The sequence below is a fragment of the Hippopotamus amphibius genome, chromosome 12, assembly GCF_030028045.1.
Source record: "Hippopotamus amphibius kiboko isolate mHipAmp2 chromosome 12, mHipAmp2.hap2, whole genome shotgun sequence".
Classification (NCBI taxonomy): Eukaryota; Metazoa; Chordata; class Mammalia; order Artiodactyla; family Hippopotamidae; genus Hippopotamus; species Hippopotamus amphibius.
In genome coordinates this window covers 10812011-10832168 of record NC_080197.1, presented here as the reverse complement: position 1 = coordinate 10832168, position 20158 = coordinate 10812011, and the positions used below count along the sequence as shown (strand labels likewise).

General features: G+C 42.1%; 1 protein-coding gene across 6 annotated transcripts in view; it reads left to right on the top strand.

The window, feature by feature from the left end:
• The first annotated feature begins 1263 nt into the window (after positions 1-1263).
• The window catches only part of PTPN1 (protein tyrosine phosphatase non-receptor type 1), a 66789-nt gene continuing 47894 nt past the window's right edge, over positions 1264-20158 (top strand). For 3 of the 6 annotated variants that reach the window (XM_057702920.1, XM_057702922.1, XM_057702919.1), the window contains exon 1: positions 1264-1501. In XM_057702920.1, the coding sequence (XP_057558903.1) occupies positions 1439-1501 (63 nt within the window). In that variant the 5' untranslated portion in view covers positions 1264-1438. The remainder of the gene's footprint in view (positions 1502-20158) is intronic. The other 3 variants (XM_057702921.1, XM_057702923.1, XM_057702924.1) reach the window with 3 other exon arrangements.

Here is a 20158-nt window from a genome sequence, read left to right as displayed (position 1 = left end):
GTCTATGTGAGATGAGTACTAAAACAACTCATGGAAGAGCATAAACAGAAGCGTTTGGATATCTGCAAACAAAATTTGGGCCGTTACTCTAAGGAAGGTGAAAGTTTCTTAAAGAAAATCATTACTAGTGACAAGGCATGGATTCATCACTACAAGCCTAAGAGTAAATGGCAGAGTATGTAATGGAGACATCCTCAATCGTGGACCAAGAAAAAGTTCAAAAGTCAACAATCAGCTGGAAGATTGATGCTTTCAGTTTGTTGGGATTCCAAGGGCCAATATTGGAACATTATCAGGAAAAAGGTTCAACAATCAACAGTTCTCGTTACAGTGAGATGCTTATTGTAGAGCTGAAGGCTAAACTTTGGATTAAATGCAGAGGACTGGTATCCAAGGGCACTGTGATCTTACATGACAATGCATGTCCACACACTCTGCCTATGTTGTTGACACTCTTTGAGGTGTTAAAGCATCCTCACTATAGTCCTGATCTTGCTCCATCAGACTTTCACCTATTTGGTCCTCTGAAAGCAACGCTTCGAGGACAAAGATTCACTTCTGATGAAGATGTGAAGACAGCAGTGCATTCGTGGCTCACAGCTCAGCCTAAAACATTTTTTAATGAGGGAATACCGAAAGCTTGTTGACAGATGGATGAAGGGTATTGAAAAGAAAGGAGATTATGTAAAAAAAAAAAAATGTATTTTTCTTTTCTAACAGCTAATTAAAATAAATTCTACAGCCAGAGTGCGGATAATTTTTGACTCACTCTCACGCATTCAGAGAGTAGTGGGCCTTCCCTAGCAGCCTGGTAAGTCCTGAAGTTCTAAGTTCCACGAAACAAGGGTGGGCATCTGGCCAGAGCCGGGAGCCTGGAAGGGGAGCATGTAACCCCCATTTCCTTCCCCGCACCCCCGCCCCATACTCCCACTGGAGCCTGAGGCCTCGGCCCCGGTGCTGCAGGAAAGACTCATGACTGCTTCAAGCTCACTCTGTGACTCATCGGACCATGTGGATGCTTGAATTCAAGATCGGTGGGGGCCTGGCAAACCCACGCGCCGTGGGCGGGGCTCCCGGGGTCGCCTAGGCAACGGGCGCGCGCCACGCCCAAGCCCGTAGCCCGGGAGGGGAGAGGAGGAGGGAGCGCACGCTGCAAGATGTCTTCCCCCAGCACCTCCCCCGGCTCCGCCCCACGGAAGTGCTAGCCGACATTCTCGAGCGCTGACTGGTCCTTCTGCTTGAGGGGCGGAGCCCGCGGCAGCGCGGTGCGTACTTCCGGCTGCCGGGTTGACATGAAGAAGCAGCGGCGGCTAGGGCGGCGGTAGCGGCAGGAGTCGAGGCTTGCAGTGGGACTCAGGGCGAAGAGCGCGACGCGGCCTAGAGAGGCAGACGGCGCAGTGGGCCGAGAAGGAGGCGCAGCAACCCCCCCTGGCCCGTCATGGAGATGGAGAAGGAGTTCGAGCAGATCGACAAGTCTGGGAGCTGGGCGGCCATTTACCAGGTGCGGGAGCGCCCCAGAGCGCGGCAGGCCCTTCGCTTAGGCCTCGCGAACCCTCCCCTCAGACCCCCAGGCCCCGCTCTCCCTCCGGGTCCCGCCCTCCGCCTCGGCCCTGCTCCTTGGGGATTCTCTCCGGCGCGGCAGAGGCCGGCGCCCTCTCTCTTTGTCCCCCGGGTGGGCCTGCGTCTCTCCCCGGCCTCGCAGTCCCCTTTGATCCCCCGCCTACCTCCTGTCCTCCAACCCGGCTGACCTCTCGAGCCTGGGAGCCGCCAGTCTCCGGTCTCAGCGCGAAGCCTCGCACCCCGACCCCGCCCCCCTGCCTGTCCACTCTTTGTGCCCTGGGGTGGATGGGACAGCCCCACGGCTTCCTTTTCTAGACGGGACCACCTCAGGCTGTCTTCCTTTGTCTCCCCGGGGGAAAGGGTTACTCCCCGCTCCCTCCTCTACATTTCCTTTCCTCTGGTCTCTGTGCGTCGAGTCCCAAGGATGACAGTCCCTTCCCCCTTCCTGTTCATTCATTTAATGGATGAGGCGCTGGAGGTAGTGTTTGCTGAACAAGACAGGCAGGATCCTACCCCCCGTCGAACAGGGCAAACACGTAAGCAGATAATTTCAGGTGGTGACAAGTACTGTGAAGAAAACAAAACATAACGGGATAGAGAGTGATTTCAGGGAAGATGGGCTGCTTCAGAGAAAGCGATCGGGGAAGATCTGTCAGAGGAAGAGACATTTGCTCTGTGAGCTAAGCCCTGAGAGGGGCAGGCTCAAGAGCTTTCCAGCCAGGAGGGCTATAGCACCTACTGCACTGGGGCCAGAATGTTACCCCGTGTCAGGCAGGCAACAGGCGAGGTTAACGTTTTTACCCTCTCTACAATAGCATCTTTCTCCCCATGAGCATCTTACCCTTTGGTCATGGTTGAGATGATGGTGTCTTCCCAGTCCTCATCTGCTTGTGGGTTGTGGTGGTTCATAAATAAAAAGTTAGGAAGGTGGGGTTTCTCACATATCTCTACATCATCAGATTAAAAAGATGAAGAGGTCTGCTTTCACAAGCAGCTAAATCCTCTGAAGAAAATATGTGCTCCCGATTAAATGTCATTGCGGGGGTTGTGAGGATTAACGAAAACCACACTCGGTGTTTTAAATAAACGATGTACAGAATAGAGAGATGTTACTTGTGAAAAAGGAGAGGGCTGTTTTCATCTTATAGGCTCAAAAGGCAAATTGTGAGACCCATCAGCTGGTAGTATTAAAATCTATTTTGAGCTCCACTTGAAAAGGAAAAAAGCTTTAAGCAGTTCTTTGGTATGCTTGACTAACAAAAGCCTTTTTTTGGCAGGCTTGGTTGCATGTGGATTTGCATCAAGCTTACTTGACAAGATTCTTTCTACTTGCACTGTAATGTATATTAGCTTCTGATAGACTAATATTTATAACCACTGTAATCTGTATCAGTATGATCGATCAATATATAAAATTTGTATTCTGTGTCTAGTCTCTCAGAGTTAATTGAATGAATTCCACTAGTGACTTTGAGAATGTGTAGACAAATTTTCTGCATCAGATTTAATACGGTAGAGTCTAAAGTGGTTTTAAATGAAAAAATTCTTTGTCTCAAGTATTGGAGTTGATTATGATATACCCCATCACAAGTAGGAGTGGCCTCCAAGAGGTACTGGGGGAAATCTTTTATACTGAAACTGACTCAGTTGGCAACAACAAATTCATATTATGAAAAGTCCTGGGTTGAATTTGATTTCTGATTGTTATAGGGTGGAGTGGGAGACCTGTCACCCAAGCATTGTGAAAACTCTGTTAAGCGAGTCACTAGCATGGAGCATGGTCTTCAATGAATTTCTCTCATTGTTCTGTTTGTCTTCCACCTCGGAAGCCGTAGAGTTAGTTGAGATTGCTGTACGTTGAGATATCTCTAGATCCTGAATGGATTGCCACATTTCTAGAGGTGGTTTCTTTAATCTTAGAGAATTATCCACTCTGGGCTGTCTCACCTCTGCAGTACAGGTATTTTTCTTTTACAAAACCGAAATCAGAAGCTCTTTTCCTTCTTGACGTTAAAAGTGGCCAACTGTGGCATTTTTTAAAAAATGTAGAAATTGAAATGACCTTGCGTCTGAAGTGGCAAATTTTCCAAAGTGTGTGTCAATTTACGAAAACCATTATTTTTCAGGAATTCAAAGAATGTGTTTATGGTTGGTAGAAAATGGAAGTTAAAAAACAATATTTTGTAGCATGTCACAACGAAGGCAGCCTTAAACAGTCATTATGAGCTTGCTTAGTCTATTGTGATTTTAAAAATAATATGTAATTTTTGCTTAACATTTTGTGAACAAAGCAGTGCATCTCTTTCTCACTATACCAGCTTCTAACTAGAACACAAAAATGTAAAAACTTGCAAACAATTGGGAAAAGAACAAAGGATGAAGTAGACTTTTGAATGCCGAGGAATGTGTCGGCTTAGAAAAATGTTTCAGGCAAAGGTTCTCTGCTAGCTCAATTTGATAATGTGAGAATAACTGTTTTTATATGGTTGTGAATGCTAATCAATAGCATAGATACTAATAAGCATTTAGGTTTATAAAAAGTCAGCTTTGATAGCATGTGTAGATGGCTTTTTAAAATTGTTTTCTATCATTTAAACAATTTTATGTCTGGTTTGAAAAGTGGAAGTAACACTTAGCAAGCCTGGAGTGCCCAAAAGAGAAGAGAAAACACAGATAGGGAAAAGGGATTGGTTTTTGAAGCTAGAGTGAGAGAAGGGAGGGCTTGAATGAATGAAAATAGGAAAAACTACCCTCCATTTGTAGTTTAAGGTTTGGGTCAGGTGTTTCGCTATTTCTCTCATAGCTAATTGTTGATTCTCTGACACTGTTCACTACTTTTCAGTATGAATGATTTGATTGTTTCAGATAAAGGAGATTGCAACAATAGCTTGTGACTTGAAGGCAAGATTTATTCTGTTAGAGGCAGGCTTTGTAAAACGGGCCACTCTTCCAATTGACATTTGTTTTCATAGCTGCTTTCATTATGAAATACGATCTAATGCCTGTCTAGGTTAAAACCATGTTATAACAGTAGTTCACTAAAACTCTTTATTGCTATATACAGCTTATGTTGTTATAGTCCAACATAAATATTAAAATTTCCCAATAATTTTTATATAAATGCCATTCTCTTCAGAGAAAAACTGTGTTTTGTGCAGAGGAGAAAAATCTATACACTATGACTCACTTCATTTAGGAAAAAGAAAGACAAACGGAAATGACATGGAGAGGTTGGGAAGTTCTTGTCATCTTGAGTGACCCATTAGATCTAAATGTTCCTGTGTAGACCTGGTTCGAGGAAACTAAATTTAGGTATCTGATCACCACTTTAGAAATGGTGCAGAGACGTTTGTAATTGTCGGGACTCATATTAGTTTAACTGGGGGCACAGGTAGAAATCGTGGAGGGAAGAACTTCTTGTGATCATTATTTGTTTGATATCACTGGCATATTTACAGGAATACTTTGGTTCTTTTGGAAGTACATCGTAAACCCTATCAGTTGATTCTGAAGAGTCAGCTGAGGGGTAATGGTAATGCAAGTGATTTTTGGTTGCTCGTTACCTACCATTGGGCTCCAAGGCCTCTCCAGTGCATTTTGCCTTTTTTTTTTTTTTTGGCTGTGCTGCACTGCATGCGGGAGCTTAGTTCCCAGACCAGGGATCGAACCTCGCCTCCTGCATTGGAAGCGTGGAGTCTTAACCACTGGACCGCCAGGGGAGTCCCTGCATTTTGCACTTTAGTGTGAGTAGCTCCCTCAAACCTATATATTTAAAAAAGACAACAAAGAGTAGCCCCCGCTCTCTGCAACTAGAGAAAGCCCACATGCAGCAACGAAGATCCAACAGAGCCAAAAATAAAAATAAATAAATAAATAAATAAAAAAATAAATAAATAAATAAATAAAAAAGAAAGCCTGGTATTGAGTAGTGTAATTGAATGTATACTGAATTTCATGATAGAAATAAATTTTAAAATTTCCTATAGGGGTTTTTTTCAAACTCTAAACTGCTAAAATAACTGTGCCTTTTCTTTTTTCCCTTTTTTCTTTTTTTGAGTTGTCTGTTCTCTGATCTTTTAGATTGCAGAATCCTTTTGGCAGTTTTTGTCCTAGGCTGTGCTTTTAATTGCAGGTACTTTTTTCATAAGCCTGCCTGAGCTCATATGTATTTTGCACAAGCCGGCATCCCTCCCTGCAGTGTTTATGTTAATTGGTTCATGGTAACCAACTAGTATTGAGTGCACATAGGCGGGGCATGTTTCTTTGTACTGCCCACGTTCAGGAAAATGGGAAGTCCAGCTGGGTCATTGTGTCCAAGACAGTGTAGTTTGGTACCAGTCATTTGGTGCATGTTTTGAGTATCCAGGAGTGCTGGGGACTTTGCAGTGGTTCTTGATTTCCTCCACCACATCTCATTGATTGGTCACCATGACATCCTTCCTACCATCCCAGTGGTCTAGGTTCTCAAATTTTGCTGATAATATTGCTGTTGTTTCTGGTTTCACATTACAGAAATTAGTGAAACCAGAAACATATTAATAAGGTCCCTTAACAATCTTTCCACATCTCCCCCCTACCCCACCGTGTATATTCTCCACGTTATCACTAGAGTAATTATGTTGAAAACAGACCTAAGCCTGCCACTCCTCTGTTTACTTCTATGCTTTCATTTATCTGAAAGGTCCAAGCTCCTTGGTGTGGCAGCCAGGTTCCAACCATCCCCTCCCATGTACCTTTTATTCTACTCACACTAGAAGGTGCGGTGTTCTCCAAACTCATCCTTCTCTTTCATTCCTCTGTACCTTGGCTCAACACTTTGTTCAGGCTGCCTTTCCCACTCATTCTGGCTTGTGCCTCCCACCTCAAATATGTGCCCCCTTGAGCTAGATTTTGGCCCTCTCACTTGTGTGCTTCCGAATATCTTCATACCTAGCCCTTTTAAAGCCTTGCTCTCATGGGAGCTGTTTCTTTGTATCTGAGTCCAGCTCCTGTCGAGTCCAAACTGTGCAAGTCAGCTCGTCCATCTTTCTCATTCATCTTGATGTCCTCTGCACCGGGCACAAGTGTCTAAGAAATGTCGGGGTTGAATTGATTGTCAGCACTCTGCCCCAGGCCCTGACGATAGAAAGACCAGTCATGGTTCCCAGCTCCCATTGTGGGGGAGGAGGAATGGTGGACACAAGTAGAATAGCCCGCGTTAGTGCTAACAGCAGAGGCTGCTCTCAGAGAAAACCAGTTGCCTGCTGTGGTGGCTTGGAAGAAAAGCTTGGATTCTTAGCCAGTTAGGAGTTAATACCACCAGTTTGTGTCATAGGAACTTTAAATTTAACAACAAATTTGTACTTGGTCTGAGGCGAACTTAATAGGAAACTGGGAGGTGATATATGTCTCTCTAAGAATTATTGAATTACTCTGTTCTCATCACTCTTGACTTGCTCTCACATGCCTTCTAGAAGAGCTTTGCATGTAGCTGGTTTGTAAAATATTTTTTGACTGTGGGGTTAAAAATATGATTCTCCATAAAGTAACAACCCTCATAAAATCTGTGATTTTTTTCAAAGTATAAAAGGGAGAGGCAAACATTTTTGGCCTTTGACCAGACCACCCTTCTGGCCAAGAGAGTGGTTTAATCTTTTTGCTTTTTCTCTAGTCTCAGCTCTAACAGTAACTAGACTGAATGGGTCCCTTCCTTTCTTTGGGCTTCAGTCCCTTCCTTTGTAAAAATGATCCTCGACTAACTGATCACTAGGTTCTCATCAAGTAATAAAAGTCTTTAATGTACTCACAAAGAGAGTTTAATGTTCTTGAAGTAATCCTTGTAAACACTTCAGTGGTTACTCAATTTTGTAAGGTGTGTGGGTGTCGGTGGGTACAGTTAGGCTCAAAAATGTATAGGAGTTTTAGTTAAAGATTCAAAAGAATTGAATCTTTTTTTCCCAAGAGGTATTGAACATTTTTAATAAGTAGGGTTCGTTTGGTTCAGTAATGTGGGAAAATGAGTGGCACTGACATATGAGTTATGCTTGCAGTTTTTCTCTAAGTAGCAATTGGGTGGTTTTTCCTGTAAAGATAGAGGAACTGATTCTTGAGAATTTACGAAAGATTCAACCCCAGCTAGGTGCATGAAGAATAGCTGCCCTTTATGTTGTAATTTTAGAAAGAAACCTACATCTGGTCTAAACTTCATTTGAAGAGTATGATGGTATATACACAGCTGCCATGTTTGAGAAGAAAGTACCTAAGGCTCCAGCATATTAGACATACTGCTTTACTCTGTAGAAGTGGGCTTCAGAGTTTCCTAGCTGCTGCCCTCTCCTTCCTCAAGGCAGCTTGACATAATCACAAGTGTCTTACTGACAGTTTGTAAATTTTGAATGTCTGAAAGCTAGGCACAAGACCATTTCCCATGGAAGATTTCTCCCCCCCGAAATAAATAGCTGGAGAAAAGTCAAGCGCCCTCCCCCTCCATCAGTTGATCTTGGGAATGTGGTACAAGTCACACTGCAGACAAAAATAACTACTGATAAATGATTTTCAGTTTTTTGTTTTTTTGTTGTTTAATTTGTGACCTGATTCAGTTTGCAGTTCTGAATGCTTATGATTCTACCAAGGCTGTATGTAAAGTTTTACAGATACCCCATGGTAATTAGATAGAATTGGTGCTTAAGAAGTTATACAGCATGCAGTCACAAAGTAAACATGGCTTATTATCAAAGGGACACTTAAGGTCTGTATTTTTCTCTGGAAAATATACATATTCCCTACTACTCTTAATCTAGTACTGTGCCAGGAAATTATGAGTCCTTATTGAGAGTTAACTGCTTTTTGAAGCAAACCTTTGGGCTCAAGTGGACTTGTATCCTGGGCTCCTTTCTCTTTTACTTGCAGAGCTTTCTTCCCAAAGACTGAGTGAGGCATGTTTTCTTTTACAGATGAAGAAGGAAAAGCCTCGGCTGTGTTTGTGGCTTTTGTGGGCAAGCGACACCACTTGCAGAGATCAGATGAGTGTAGCAAAACTAGGTTTCCAAAACTGTGTTTTTTAAATTTATTAGTTAGTGATTAGAGAAGGAAAACTCTCCCTTATCTCTGTTACTCTGTTATGAAACATTTTCCCCCCTGACTTTTTTTTTTTTTCTTACCTGTGGCTCTCTTTCTGGTGTATCTCTTCCTTCTGAAGAATCTCATTTAAAAATTGCCATGCTAAGTTCCAGGGAACAGCTTAGATAGTTTTTATTCTGTTAAGTACTGATTACTCAGAGAATTATACACTATTGTGATTTGCTTACGGAAAGTGAACATCAAGTAATTACTCCAAATAGTTGGAGTTCTCTGAAGAACAGGGTGTTACTTAAAAAGTCTGTGCATGAAATCACTTCTGAATATAACTTCTCTCAGGAGAACAAATAGGGAAGCTGCATTTAGCATAATACAGTAAATTAGCTTTAAATTCCCTTGGTGGTTAAACATTTGTCACTGTTATATTTATCTCTTTTAGGTTTTGTATTGCTTCACTATTCAAATAGTCAGGGCTGAGTTTGCTTCTACAAGGATAAAGGCAAAGCATGCGTCACTGGGTCATAAATATTTGTGTGGCTCACTTTTGCACAGAGAGAAGAGGCCTCTAAGAAGATATTCAGAGGTCTTTCGGAGGGAGGATAATTTTATTTTTTGTTTTTTGTTGTTCTTATTGTTTTGCTTTATATTTTCCCCTGATTTGAACTGTGTTTTGACAGCATCTTGAGAGTTAAGAGTGTTGCCATTACTGTTCACCACCTGGATACCACCTCCCTGTTGCCAGGCTCTTTCAGATCATCCTCGGAGGTGGGGTGAGAGGGTGAAGCAGAGTGGTGCAAGATCAGGGTGTTGCATTAAGCCACATCAGGTTGACAGGCACAAAGCCACATTTCTGGAGCAATCCCCAGTACACCGGGTGATTTGGCCATGCTTGAGGGTCAGTTGGTCCACATCTCTCTTCAACATTCCTTGAGAATCCACATCCCCATGTTGTGCTGCGTTTTAATGGATCCTTTATGTACCTGTCATGGTACCATTTCTAAGTGTATTTGAATATTCCTTTGTGTCCTACTAACAGTTTTTCGTAATATATCCTAGGAATATTAGTGTCAGTAGCAGTATTTTATTTCATCTGTTCTCATCATAGTACCCAGGTCTACTGTTGTCCCTTGTTTTTCTACTTACTGATAAGAATGCTTTTGAGAGTTTGCGTGATGGTATTGAAGAGTGCACGGTAGCAGTTGGTAGGCTTTATACTCATCTTTTCGTAACCACTTGTTTCCATCCTTTTTGAGCTTGAACTTTCCCTAGAAAACTTACCAAAATGTAGGTATCATGCAGAGAAAATCACTGTAAAAATAGTTGAAGTTTAACAAATTAGTACTTTTTTTTATGAACCCATATTTGTCAACTGAGCTTCCTTTTGCAACGTTTCACCACTTGATGACAAAAACTTTTGTGTTTCCCAACAGGCTTTGTTCATTGGAAGGTGATGCTTTTGAAAGTAGGAAATAAATGGCTTGAGGAGATGGAGGCAAGCTTTGGTTTGAAATAGGAGTCTGGTATGTCCCCAGCTCTCTGTGTGAAACGCAGCTGGAGATGGGTGTGGTCCATCATCTAAAATTTCCTATCTTCAGTTTGAGGAGGTGGTTACCATTCTAACCACTTAAGAACTGCACGGTACATGCTATTTTATTTACAGGGCAAAACTTAGCTCTGATGGTTTCCCTTGTTACTTGCCTTCAAACGAATAAAATGTCATTCTTTGGTAAAATTTACATGCCAGGTGCATTGTAGAAGGAAGAAAGGATACAGCTGAAGCTAAAGGATTAAACTGGCATCGCACCTTTAGTTTTGTTAATGCTTTTAATGTTTGATTTTTGTAGGTTGATCATAAGGAAGTGATAAGTATGTTAGGTTATTTGTGGTTTGAGCTAATTTTAGTCTCTTGTTCACAGCTTGCTTTATATCCTTAGACATTGAAACATGCTTTCTAGAAAGACAAATTTTGAGTGTAGGACTCAGTTTATATTCTATACTTGGCTATGTTTTTAAAAAAATATTTTCTCAGTACTTTGGTAGTTGGACACTTTGAAACATAGTAACATTCTTTTAAAATCATTGATTCCTTTGCTTAGTGATGTCTCTATTTTTCCAGCAGGTAAGTTAAATTCTTTCATAGCGGCTTGAAACTCTTGTTCCAATTTAGTGGCTAAAGGGGTATGGTTGATAGAGGATTTTTAAAAGTCTGACTGACCCTGAGATGTACTGAAGTAAGGCTTTGATTGACTGTGTTGAGAAAACCTTTCCCACCCTGCCCCCTTAGTTGATAGAGCCCTTTATTTCTAAAGGCTGGGCCTTTGTCTCTTTCCAATACTGGTTAGTTTCACACAGAAGTTTTGTTTCAAAGTCCTAGTCCCAAGCTGCCCTGCTACTCACCCTTAACCAACAATCCTGAACATATATCTGCCCCCAGGGACTTGTGAGGTGATGGAAGAAGAGGACGGGATTTGGGTTCTGAATCTGCCTTCGGCTGTTGTGGGACCTTGAAGAAGTTAACATTCATTTAACTCTGTAAAATGTGGTGATTAGACCAGATAGGCTTACAGCATGACTGGAATCTAACATCTTACAAGTAGGTGGTCACACGAGGAGCCAGGAGAGTGGGGCAACTTTGTTGGAAAAATTGGGGCTTCATGTCCTACTTATGCTAGATTTGGTAGCCTTATATGTTCTATGAATCCCCCTTATCAGAAAGTGGGACAGAACTTTAAATTTTCATATTAACTCCAAGCAAAACTTTAAAAACCCATTATGTCCTTAAAAAAATAAAGCAGCCTGTGTGGGAGTAAATCAGTTATTTTGTAAAATGACTGAATGCCACATTGATGAATGCAGTTTCCTTTGAAATTCTTCTCATGTCTAAAGAGAATTACTGGGTTTTGTAATTGGACTAAAATCTCCCATTCAAGGGAGAAGTGCACAGTCTGATGCATGTTCTACCCTCATTCATAATAAAACCCAATAATAGCTAACATTTATTGAATTCTGTTATGTGCCCCGGGCACTGTGCAAAGTACTTTACATGCAGTACCATTTATTACACACCATAAATTGGTCTTTAATAGCAGGAAATGTTTTAGGAGGACAATTAGGTGTCAGAGCCTCAGTGTTCTTCTTTACCTGAGGTCTCCTGTGTCCTGGATCCAGCTTTACAACAGCACTGTGGCCACGTTCACACTGATACACAACTGCAGAGACAAGACATTGTGCTACGCCTCCCGGCTGGTTAGTGCATAGGAAGAAAGAGTTTGTAGATTTTGACTATTGCCCATATTTCTCACCTCTTACCTAGATGTCACAAATTGGCCACCCAGTTATACTTTGCTTGGTCCACACAGTGCTTTAAAAAAAAAAAAAAAGAGTTTAAATTTTTGTCATTATTTATAAATCAGGAGAAATCACATACAAATCTGTTTCTCTGGCTTCTCTTGAAAACTGAAGATCACACTGTCTGAGCCCACCATGGCAGTGGTCCGCTGAGCTGAGGGGCACGTGTGTGTTCTGTCTACCACAGCTCCCCAACAGGTCCCCCCATTCTCACTTATATGAACTACCCAGCCATTGGACACATGAGTTTGTAGCCTCTACTCCAGGCTGGGTTTTTTTCTTGGAGTTTTTTATTAGCATTAGAATTAAGATGATTTTAAAAAGATGTTTAGGCTTGTAAGTAGTTGATTACTATCATTAGATAAAATCAAAGCAAGGGAAGGCTAGCTGGAGATAGGGTGGCTAGTGTGAAAATGCCTGAGGGAGTGCCCTTGACATTAAAATCGAGGATTAAAATCATTAGCCAGGTGCTTCTTTCCTTCCTGCCCTTCCCCCTTCCTTGTCATCCTTAGCCCCCTTCTGCTATTTTGAGGAAGTTGGAAGCTGCCACCATTTTTTTCCACCTCAAGCAACTGAGTGTGACTGTATTTTTGTCCCATGTTCAATTATTTCCATGAACTATTTTTGATGACCAACTTGGAAATTAAATTGGATGGTCCATAGGGACTTGATAAGAAGAATGACTTGCTCAAATAAGTTTGCACTGAGATATCTAAGAACTAGTGTGACTTGCTTGCTTTGTGACCTGGTTCGGAATTATACCATTTGTTGTGTGTCTCAATTCATGATTAGATGGTTTCTCAACCTTATCCTCTCTATCAAAGGATGAAATAAGTGATAGCCATGGTTAGAAAAAATATATATATACATGTGGGTTACAAAGAATATGTGTGAAAGGTCTCTATCCCTATTTAGCGACAGAAGTGTGTGTTATATTGTAGAAGATGCTATTCCTTTGTTCCCTCTTGAACATCTCTTCTTCCAAAAAAGTATGTTTTATATGACACATTAAAACAAGCAATCAATAGGGAAGATTCTTTACCATTATAAAACAATCAGGGTCTTTGTTCAAAGTTTTGTACCTTTTCCCCTCCTAAAGCTGAATCCCAGGAGGACAGAACCAACTTAGTGTTTTAGCATTCTTGACTCATGTGACATGATGGCATTGGCCATTTAATACTTTTTTGTATATATGAAATTAAAATCTGTAACTGAAGATCAGTTTCTCCGTGAAGCTTTTCATCTACCCTTTATTGCCCCTTCTGTTCTATAACAGTGAGCTCCTTTCAGGTAGAGTCCATTCACTCATTCAAGTACATGAGCTAGGTGCCAGGCTCTGCCACACAGTGAAGATAAGTGGTGAGCAAGAAAGACACAGTCGGTCCTTGCTCTTAAGAAGCTTAATGGTCCAGCCAGCAAAGGGGCTGAGTAGAGACAATCCCAGTTCAGAGCGATAAGAGCTCTCATAGGTGTAGGCCTGGGTACTTGGGGACACTTAGGAAGAGGCATTTGGGAGAAGGAAAAGCAGGCAGAGGAACTGTCAAATAAAGATAGTCTATAAAAGTAATATTGGGGCTTCCTAGGTGGTGCAGTGGTTAAGAATCCGCCTGCCAATGCAGGGGACACATGGATTTGATCCCTGCTCCAGGAAGATCCCACATGCTGCGGAGCAGCTAAGCCTGTGTGCCACAACTATTGAGCCCATGTGCTGCAACTACTGAAGCCCACACGCCTAGAGTCCATGCTCTGCAACAAGAGAAGCCACAGCAATGAGGAGCCAGCGCACCACAACAAAGAGTAGCCCTCACTTGCCGCAGCTAGAGAAAGCCCGAGTGCAGCAACGAAGACCCAACACAGCCAATAAATAAATAAATAAATACATAAATAATTTAAAAAAGTAATATCTAAATGGAGATTCTAAGGGCAGGCAGGAGTGAGCCCCTTATGTCCTCCAGTCCCCTAATCTGGGTTCAGTCCTCCTTGCCCTTCTCTGTTCATGTTAAATTACCTAAGCTTGAGAGCATGGGCGCATATTCAACTCTCTTCCTCTTTGGTCTTAACCCTCTGCCTCCCATCCACCCCCTCCCCCTCCATAATTCATATGCTTTGCCTCTTTTTCTCTTAATATATATTTTTTTCCTCTCTCCCTCCTTTTGTTTCCTCTGCCATTACTTTTCACCTTGATTGTGATAATGGTCTCACAGAATCCTTCTAATAGAGTGGGTTAGTAGTGAAGTCATCTGTGTAGGTGTCTTTGGCAGGATGATGTTTGTGTTATCGTCCGTGTGTTAAGGGTAACAGTGCATTACACTTAGTAGGCAGGTGGTGCAGTGTTGAATATAGAGTTTTATTTTTCTTATTCAAACATGTAGGCAGATACTCTTCAGTCTATACAAAAAGCAGAATTAGATTTTGGTACACAAACTATTTTTTAAAAACAATCTTTAAGCATGGACTCACTACGCATGGATTGAAAATTGGTGGCTATCCCCCTGATTTGCAGATGACAGTATAAGAATAAAGGTCTCATTTATTCATTGTGAATTTTAAAGGATATTTTTAATGGTGTTGGCTGGCTTATCCCATTATGTGGTCTGTTCATTAGCAGTTCTCTATACATAAATGGCTTTGTTTGAGTGAGTCTTTCTAGTCAAATACCTTGTAAATAACTTAAGTTCACAGATAATTTATCCTAGTTTTAAATGACTAAGTGATAGGCTTTAATTTTTAGGCATTTTAACACTTTGGATATGATTGCAGATTCTGAGACTTCATGATTACTTACATTTAAACACAAAAGTTATCATCTTGAGGAATTCTGAATGAGTTGCTGATTGCTGCCTGTTTTCCATTCACGTACTTACTAAACTCATTTCTTGCTGTGTAGGAGCGGTCAGGGTTAGGTATCTGCAAACCATTAAGGTTGTGAAACGTCTTCTCTTTTTTCCCTTTTCTAATTCTAGCTATGAAGATCATGTATAGAAGTAGTATTGTATTCAATTTTTTAAAGAGTAATTGTTGATTAGTAGTTATTACAGAGTTGAAAAGGGGAGAGTTTTTCTTATCAATGGATGACAGAGTAAAAGAAGCTTTGACTGTTTTTCTTTTAATGGTGAAGGAGGATGTTTAAATATGGTGTCTGTTTTTGTTTTTCCTCTTTTGGTTTTATTTTGGAGTCATTTACATGTCACCGAATGGATATTGTAGAACATCCATAGCAGAAGTAGATGTGTGGAGTAGAAAAACAATAGTTCACAGGCCTCTCGGCAGTCAATAAACATAGCTATTAAATGGGCAGAATATTGCGGGGGTGGGGGGGAGCAACCATTTTTTAAGATGGAAGTGAATAAGAAAGCATTATAAAAATAGATCCTTAATGGAAGTCCAAACTCTGGATAAGACCCTTGTTCATTGATTATGCTTTGTCTTCAGATTTGCTGAAGAAAGCGAAAACACCTGGGATTCGGGGGGAGTTATAGATATGTGTGTGTTGGGGGTTGGGGGTATGAATCTTAGAGAGGATTCCAGCAGGTATTCCTAGTCAATAAATTGCCATTTGGGGAATTGTTTCATTACTTGCCTGTATTACACTGGTTATATTTTAAGTGGGCCCCTCTGCATCCCTCACTCTCGCCTTAATATACCTGGCTCACAATGTGTCCTCTGTTCCACAGCTGTCACCCCTGGGCCACGTCAGTGTTCACTTGGGCAGTCCACCCACCACCCTCACCTCATCCCCTGGAAACTTCACGTCCCTCTCCTTTTGCTATCTCCATCCCATAGGCATGCCCTGGCCCTTGGGACCTTTTCTGTCTTTGCCATCTCATTAGACTCAGACCTTTGACTCTCTGATCACAGCCTCCTGTGCTTCCATACTCCCTTCACTCAATTACCTCCCTCCTCTGGGTTTACTTCTTCAGCCCGATTTCCAGCTTCTCCTTTCCAGCCCGAGTCCTCCCTTCCCTCCTTATGCAGCCAGCCAGTCCCTTGAAATGCTGCCTCTCCAGTATCCCCACCCAGCCCTCTTGTCCATCTGCTTGCCATCAGCATACCAGACCAGCTCTGCCCAGACCAGGCCAGCCACCTGCTTTTCTCTGTCTGGGCCCAGGCTCCTAAGTGCTGCTGGAGAAAATCTCCCAGTTTTGCAGATTGAGCCACTAGAAATCTGCTCAGTAGCCTCACATCTGTCTCCCACAGCTCTTGGCTGTCAGATCTTAAGTTTGCCTGCCATCCTTTCTGCCTCGTTTCTCTCACAAGGAAAAAGGAGCCTTTCTTCCTGCTAAGGCAGTCCCTGTGTCTGTGCTCTTCACACCTTCCCATCCCACCTGTTCAAGGCTTCTTGCTCTAACACTTAATGACTCTTTTAGGTATGTGTCCTTAGCCCTCCATCTATGTTACCATCTTTTTTGAACCATTTAAACATTTTCAGGCGACTCCCCCTCTAATCACTGCTCTCCAGTTGAAATGTTTGAAATAAATAGGTCATTGTGTCCATTGTTCACCTCCCAGTCACTCCTCGACCTAGGGAAGCTAGGCTCCACCCTACCATGCCACTAAAATAATTCTTCACAAGGTTACTGTTAGCTTCCTTGTTGCTGAATCCAGCAGATTCTTTGCATCTTTATCGTATCACCATTTAACATGGTCAGCCTCTGTTTGCTTCTTGAATATTCTCTTACCGCAGTTTCCATAATTCTCTCTTTTCCTTTTTCTTTCCTTTTATATCTTCTCCTTCTCTAGCTAATTAGTCGCAGCTCTCACTCCTGGGCTTCTCTGGGCTTCTGCTGGGGGAGTTCCCCGAGGGTCTCCCCACGCTGCTGCTTTCATCAGACTGTTCTTCCTGGGCTGTTTCAGTTGTTCACTCAGAAGTAGCAACAGCCCTTGAATTCAGAGCGGGCTCATAGATGTCTATTCTTGCACTCTGGTACAGCTTCCAAAACACTTTTCATTCCTGAAATGGAAGGCTCCCTTTCTTCCCAGGGCCTTTGCGTCTACTGTTTCCTCTGCCTGGAACATTCTCCCTCACTAATTCTTGTTCTTCTTTCCAGTCCCATCTTAGGCATCCTCTTTTAGGATGCTTTCTCAGATTTCCCCAGGTGGGTGCTTATTACAGATCTTCCCTAGCCCCTGTACTTCCGCTTTTATAGCACTTTGTGTGATTATGCCGTGATGATATCCATTGTTCTGTAATTGCCTATTTACTTACCTATTGCCAAGTAACCTGTGAGTCTTAAAAGGGGCAGGATTGCTTTTGTTTGAGTCATTTCTGTCTCTTACTATCCAGTATAGTGCCTGGCATATAAAGGTACCCAATAAGCAGTTCCTGAATGAGTAGATGAGCTATGCTATTTGGGTTCATGAATTAGAAACTGGTTGATAAGGAGGCATCGAGTTTATAGTATTGTGCAAACCATGTGTTACTGACCCATCATGGATTTAGCACACACTTTGTTTTCTCTCTTACCCTTTATATTATGTGTGGAGCAGCCCCCTCCCCCATTGAAACTAGAAGCTCGTCTGAGCAGGAACTGTGTGTAATCCTTGGTGTCTCCCTCACTGAGCCTTGCATGTAGCTGAACTTCATTTCAGTGGGCCTAACCCCAGATAGATAGACACACATACACATATACAGTAAGTCCCCTCCATACAAATGAGTTCCGTTCTGAGAGTGCGTTTGCAAGTCCAAATTGTTGGTAAGTCCAACAAAGTTAGCCTAGGTACCCAACTAACACAATCAGCTACATAGTACTGTACTGTAATAGATTTATGATATTCTTCACACAAATAATACATAAAAAACAAAACAAACACAAAAATAAAACATTTTTAATCTTACCGTATGGTTCCATTGAAAAGTACAGTAGTACAGTAGAAGAGCTGGCATACCAGGGCTGGCATCAAGTGATCAGGCAAGAAGAGTTACTAACTGGAGGAGGGAAAAGAAGTGGGAGATGGTAGAGCTGAAGGATCGTCAGCAAGAGGAGATGGAGGGCAAGCTGCACTTTCACTCACGCGTTTTGTGATTGGAGATGCAAATACACGTATGCATCTTTGAAAGTTGGCAACTTGAAGGTTCGTATATAGGGGACTTACTGTATACTCTCAGTGGCACTAAGTCTCATCTATAAGCCATCCTTGTCTTCCTCAGCTGGTCCTGCTTCGGGGCCGTGCACAGCCCCTGCCACTCTGTAGGGGCAGTTTCCCTGTGGTTTCTTTGTTCTTGTGTTCCAGCGTGCTAGCCAAGTATGAGAGACGTCAGTGGTATGAGAGTCTCCCTCGTTGACGTTTCATAGGTTTGGTAGTTGGGACTGACCAATGCTGACAGGAAATAGAGGCATTTATTAAAAGCCAGAGTTTTCAACTTGCAGGATGCAGAGCTCTTGTTAGCATATGATTTTGTGGTTGCTTTGGTGCTCCTCTATAAAAGTAAAGAACTGGACAAAAATGGGAGGAGCGTGCTTGGGTCTGAAGTTAGATCCTTTTTTCTAAGTAATTTGCCTTTAGAGTTTCATTTGTTTGGAATTTCCTGAGTTTTTGATCTTGCCAGAAAGTTTCCAGCAAAACCAAATTCTGGGCAGGTGAAGCATTTGCATGTGAAATGAAATCATTGTTTTTGTTTTCAACGCTTTTCTTAACGTTATCCTTGGTTCAGCCCTGAAGGTTATTCTATTTTCTGTGGATCTCAACTTTTCTCTCATCTTCTGATTCTTACAAAATGAGTGGTATTGTTTAAATAGAGAAGAGGACGAGAGGAATAAAAATAAATGTAAAAGCCTTGTTCTTGCCTAGGCAAGCTTGGCTTATATTAGTAGCTTGGAGCAGAATGACATGTCTAGTCTGGTGAAGAAGGGATATTTCGGTTTGGTTTGGCTTCTCGTAGATTTGGTTTTTTTTTTTTTTTTTTTTAAGGTTTGTCTTTCACACTGGAATTTTTCTGTGAGTGTAATCAAATTTAGATAAACTCAGTTTCACAATTTGCAAGGCACAATTCTGTTACCTGTGTTAAATACAAGTCATTGTGGTGAATGACTTGGGGCAAGGGTTGTTTCTCAAATGAACTGAGATGTGGCATGCTTAAGTGGTCGCAGAGCAGACCTGTGACCCAAAGAGGATTCTCTTCTTCCTGGTCGTGTGTCCTTTCCTCCAGACATTCTGCTTTCCCAGAACCCTAGGAATACCTTTCATCAGAGTGTCTGGGACTAAAGGCAGTAGAGGTTTACTGTTGGGCTGTAGCGCTCACCTGCCTTCATTCTGCTGGTTGCAGAGCAGAGGTTCTGGATCCTCAGTGTTACTTACTGAGATTTTTTTAAACATAAAAGTGCCTTTTAACAAGTTTGAAGGCCAGAGGTAGAACAGTTGAGAACAAAGTAGAAATAGTGTTAAAGCCAGAGCTGTTGGCAGGAGTCTTATAAAACGTATTGAAGATGGTATGGGAAGCAGTAAGCATTTATATTCCAGTATGTTGGTTCAGACGTACTTATTCGGTCCCCACATTGTAGTCTGTGTGTTACCGAGTCCCCACCCACAGTCGTATTCTTTGTCTTGTTTTCCCCTTTCCTAGCTTCCCCTCCTCACCACCCTCTCCCCTCATGGCCACCACAACCACCACTAGCAATTACCGACATGTTGGATCTCGAGGCTGCTTCCCTATAAGGATGTGGGGCAAGTGGTGTTGGCTGTATACGTCGTTACCAAGCTCTGCGGGTTCTCTCACTGTGTGCCTCGTAACGTTTGACTGGCTGCAGACTAGCAATAAACTGCTTCTTCTGCTATCTAATCTGTAGTTGCTTTCTATCTCTGTATTTAAGGGTACATCTCTAATCTACCAACGCCAGTTGAAGAGGATGGATGGTAGAAGCAAGCATATGCTTGAGCAAGTTGGAAGAGGTGTTAATAAACAGCCGGAAAACTAACTACAACAACCTATAAAACACAACAGGCTCAGTTTGTGGCAGAATTTTGTGTTCAAGACTTTTGTTTTTGTTTGGTTTTTAATATCCCTGTTTTGTCCTTTTTAAATTGACAGGCCTTGGATAAAAAGCTATGGCCAGTCTTGTGTGTCATGGAGAACCTGGCTATGAGGCTTAAAGTTTATGACTATCCAGAGTGTCCCCTTAAATTCTACTTGGGTCAGTTCACAGGAACAATGTTCAGATGGACTTTTCTGGCTGGCAGAGAGTCAAATGGTAGCCAA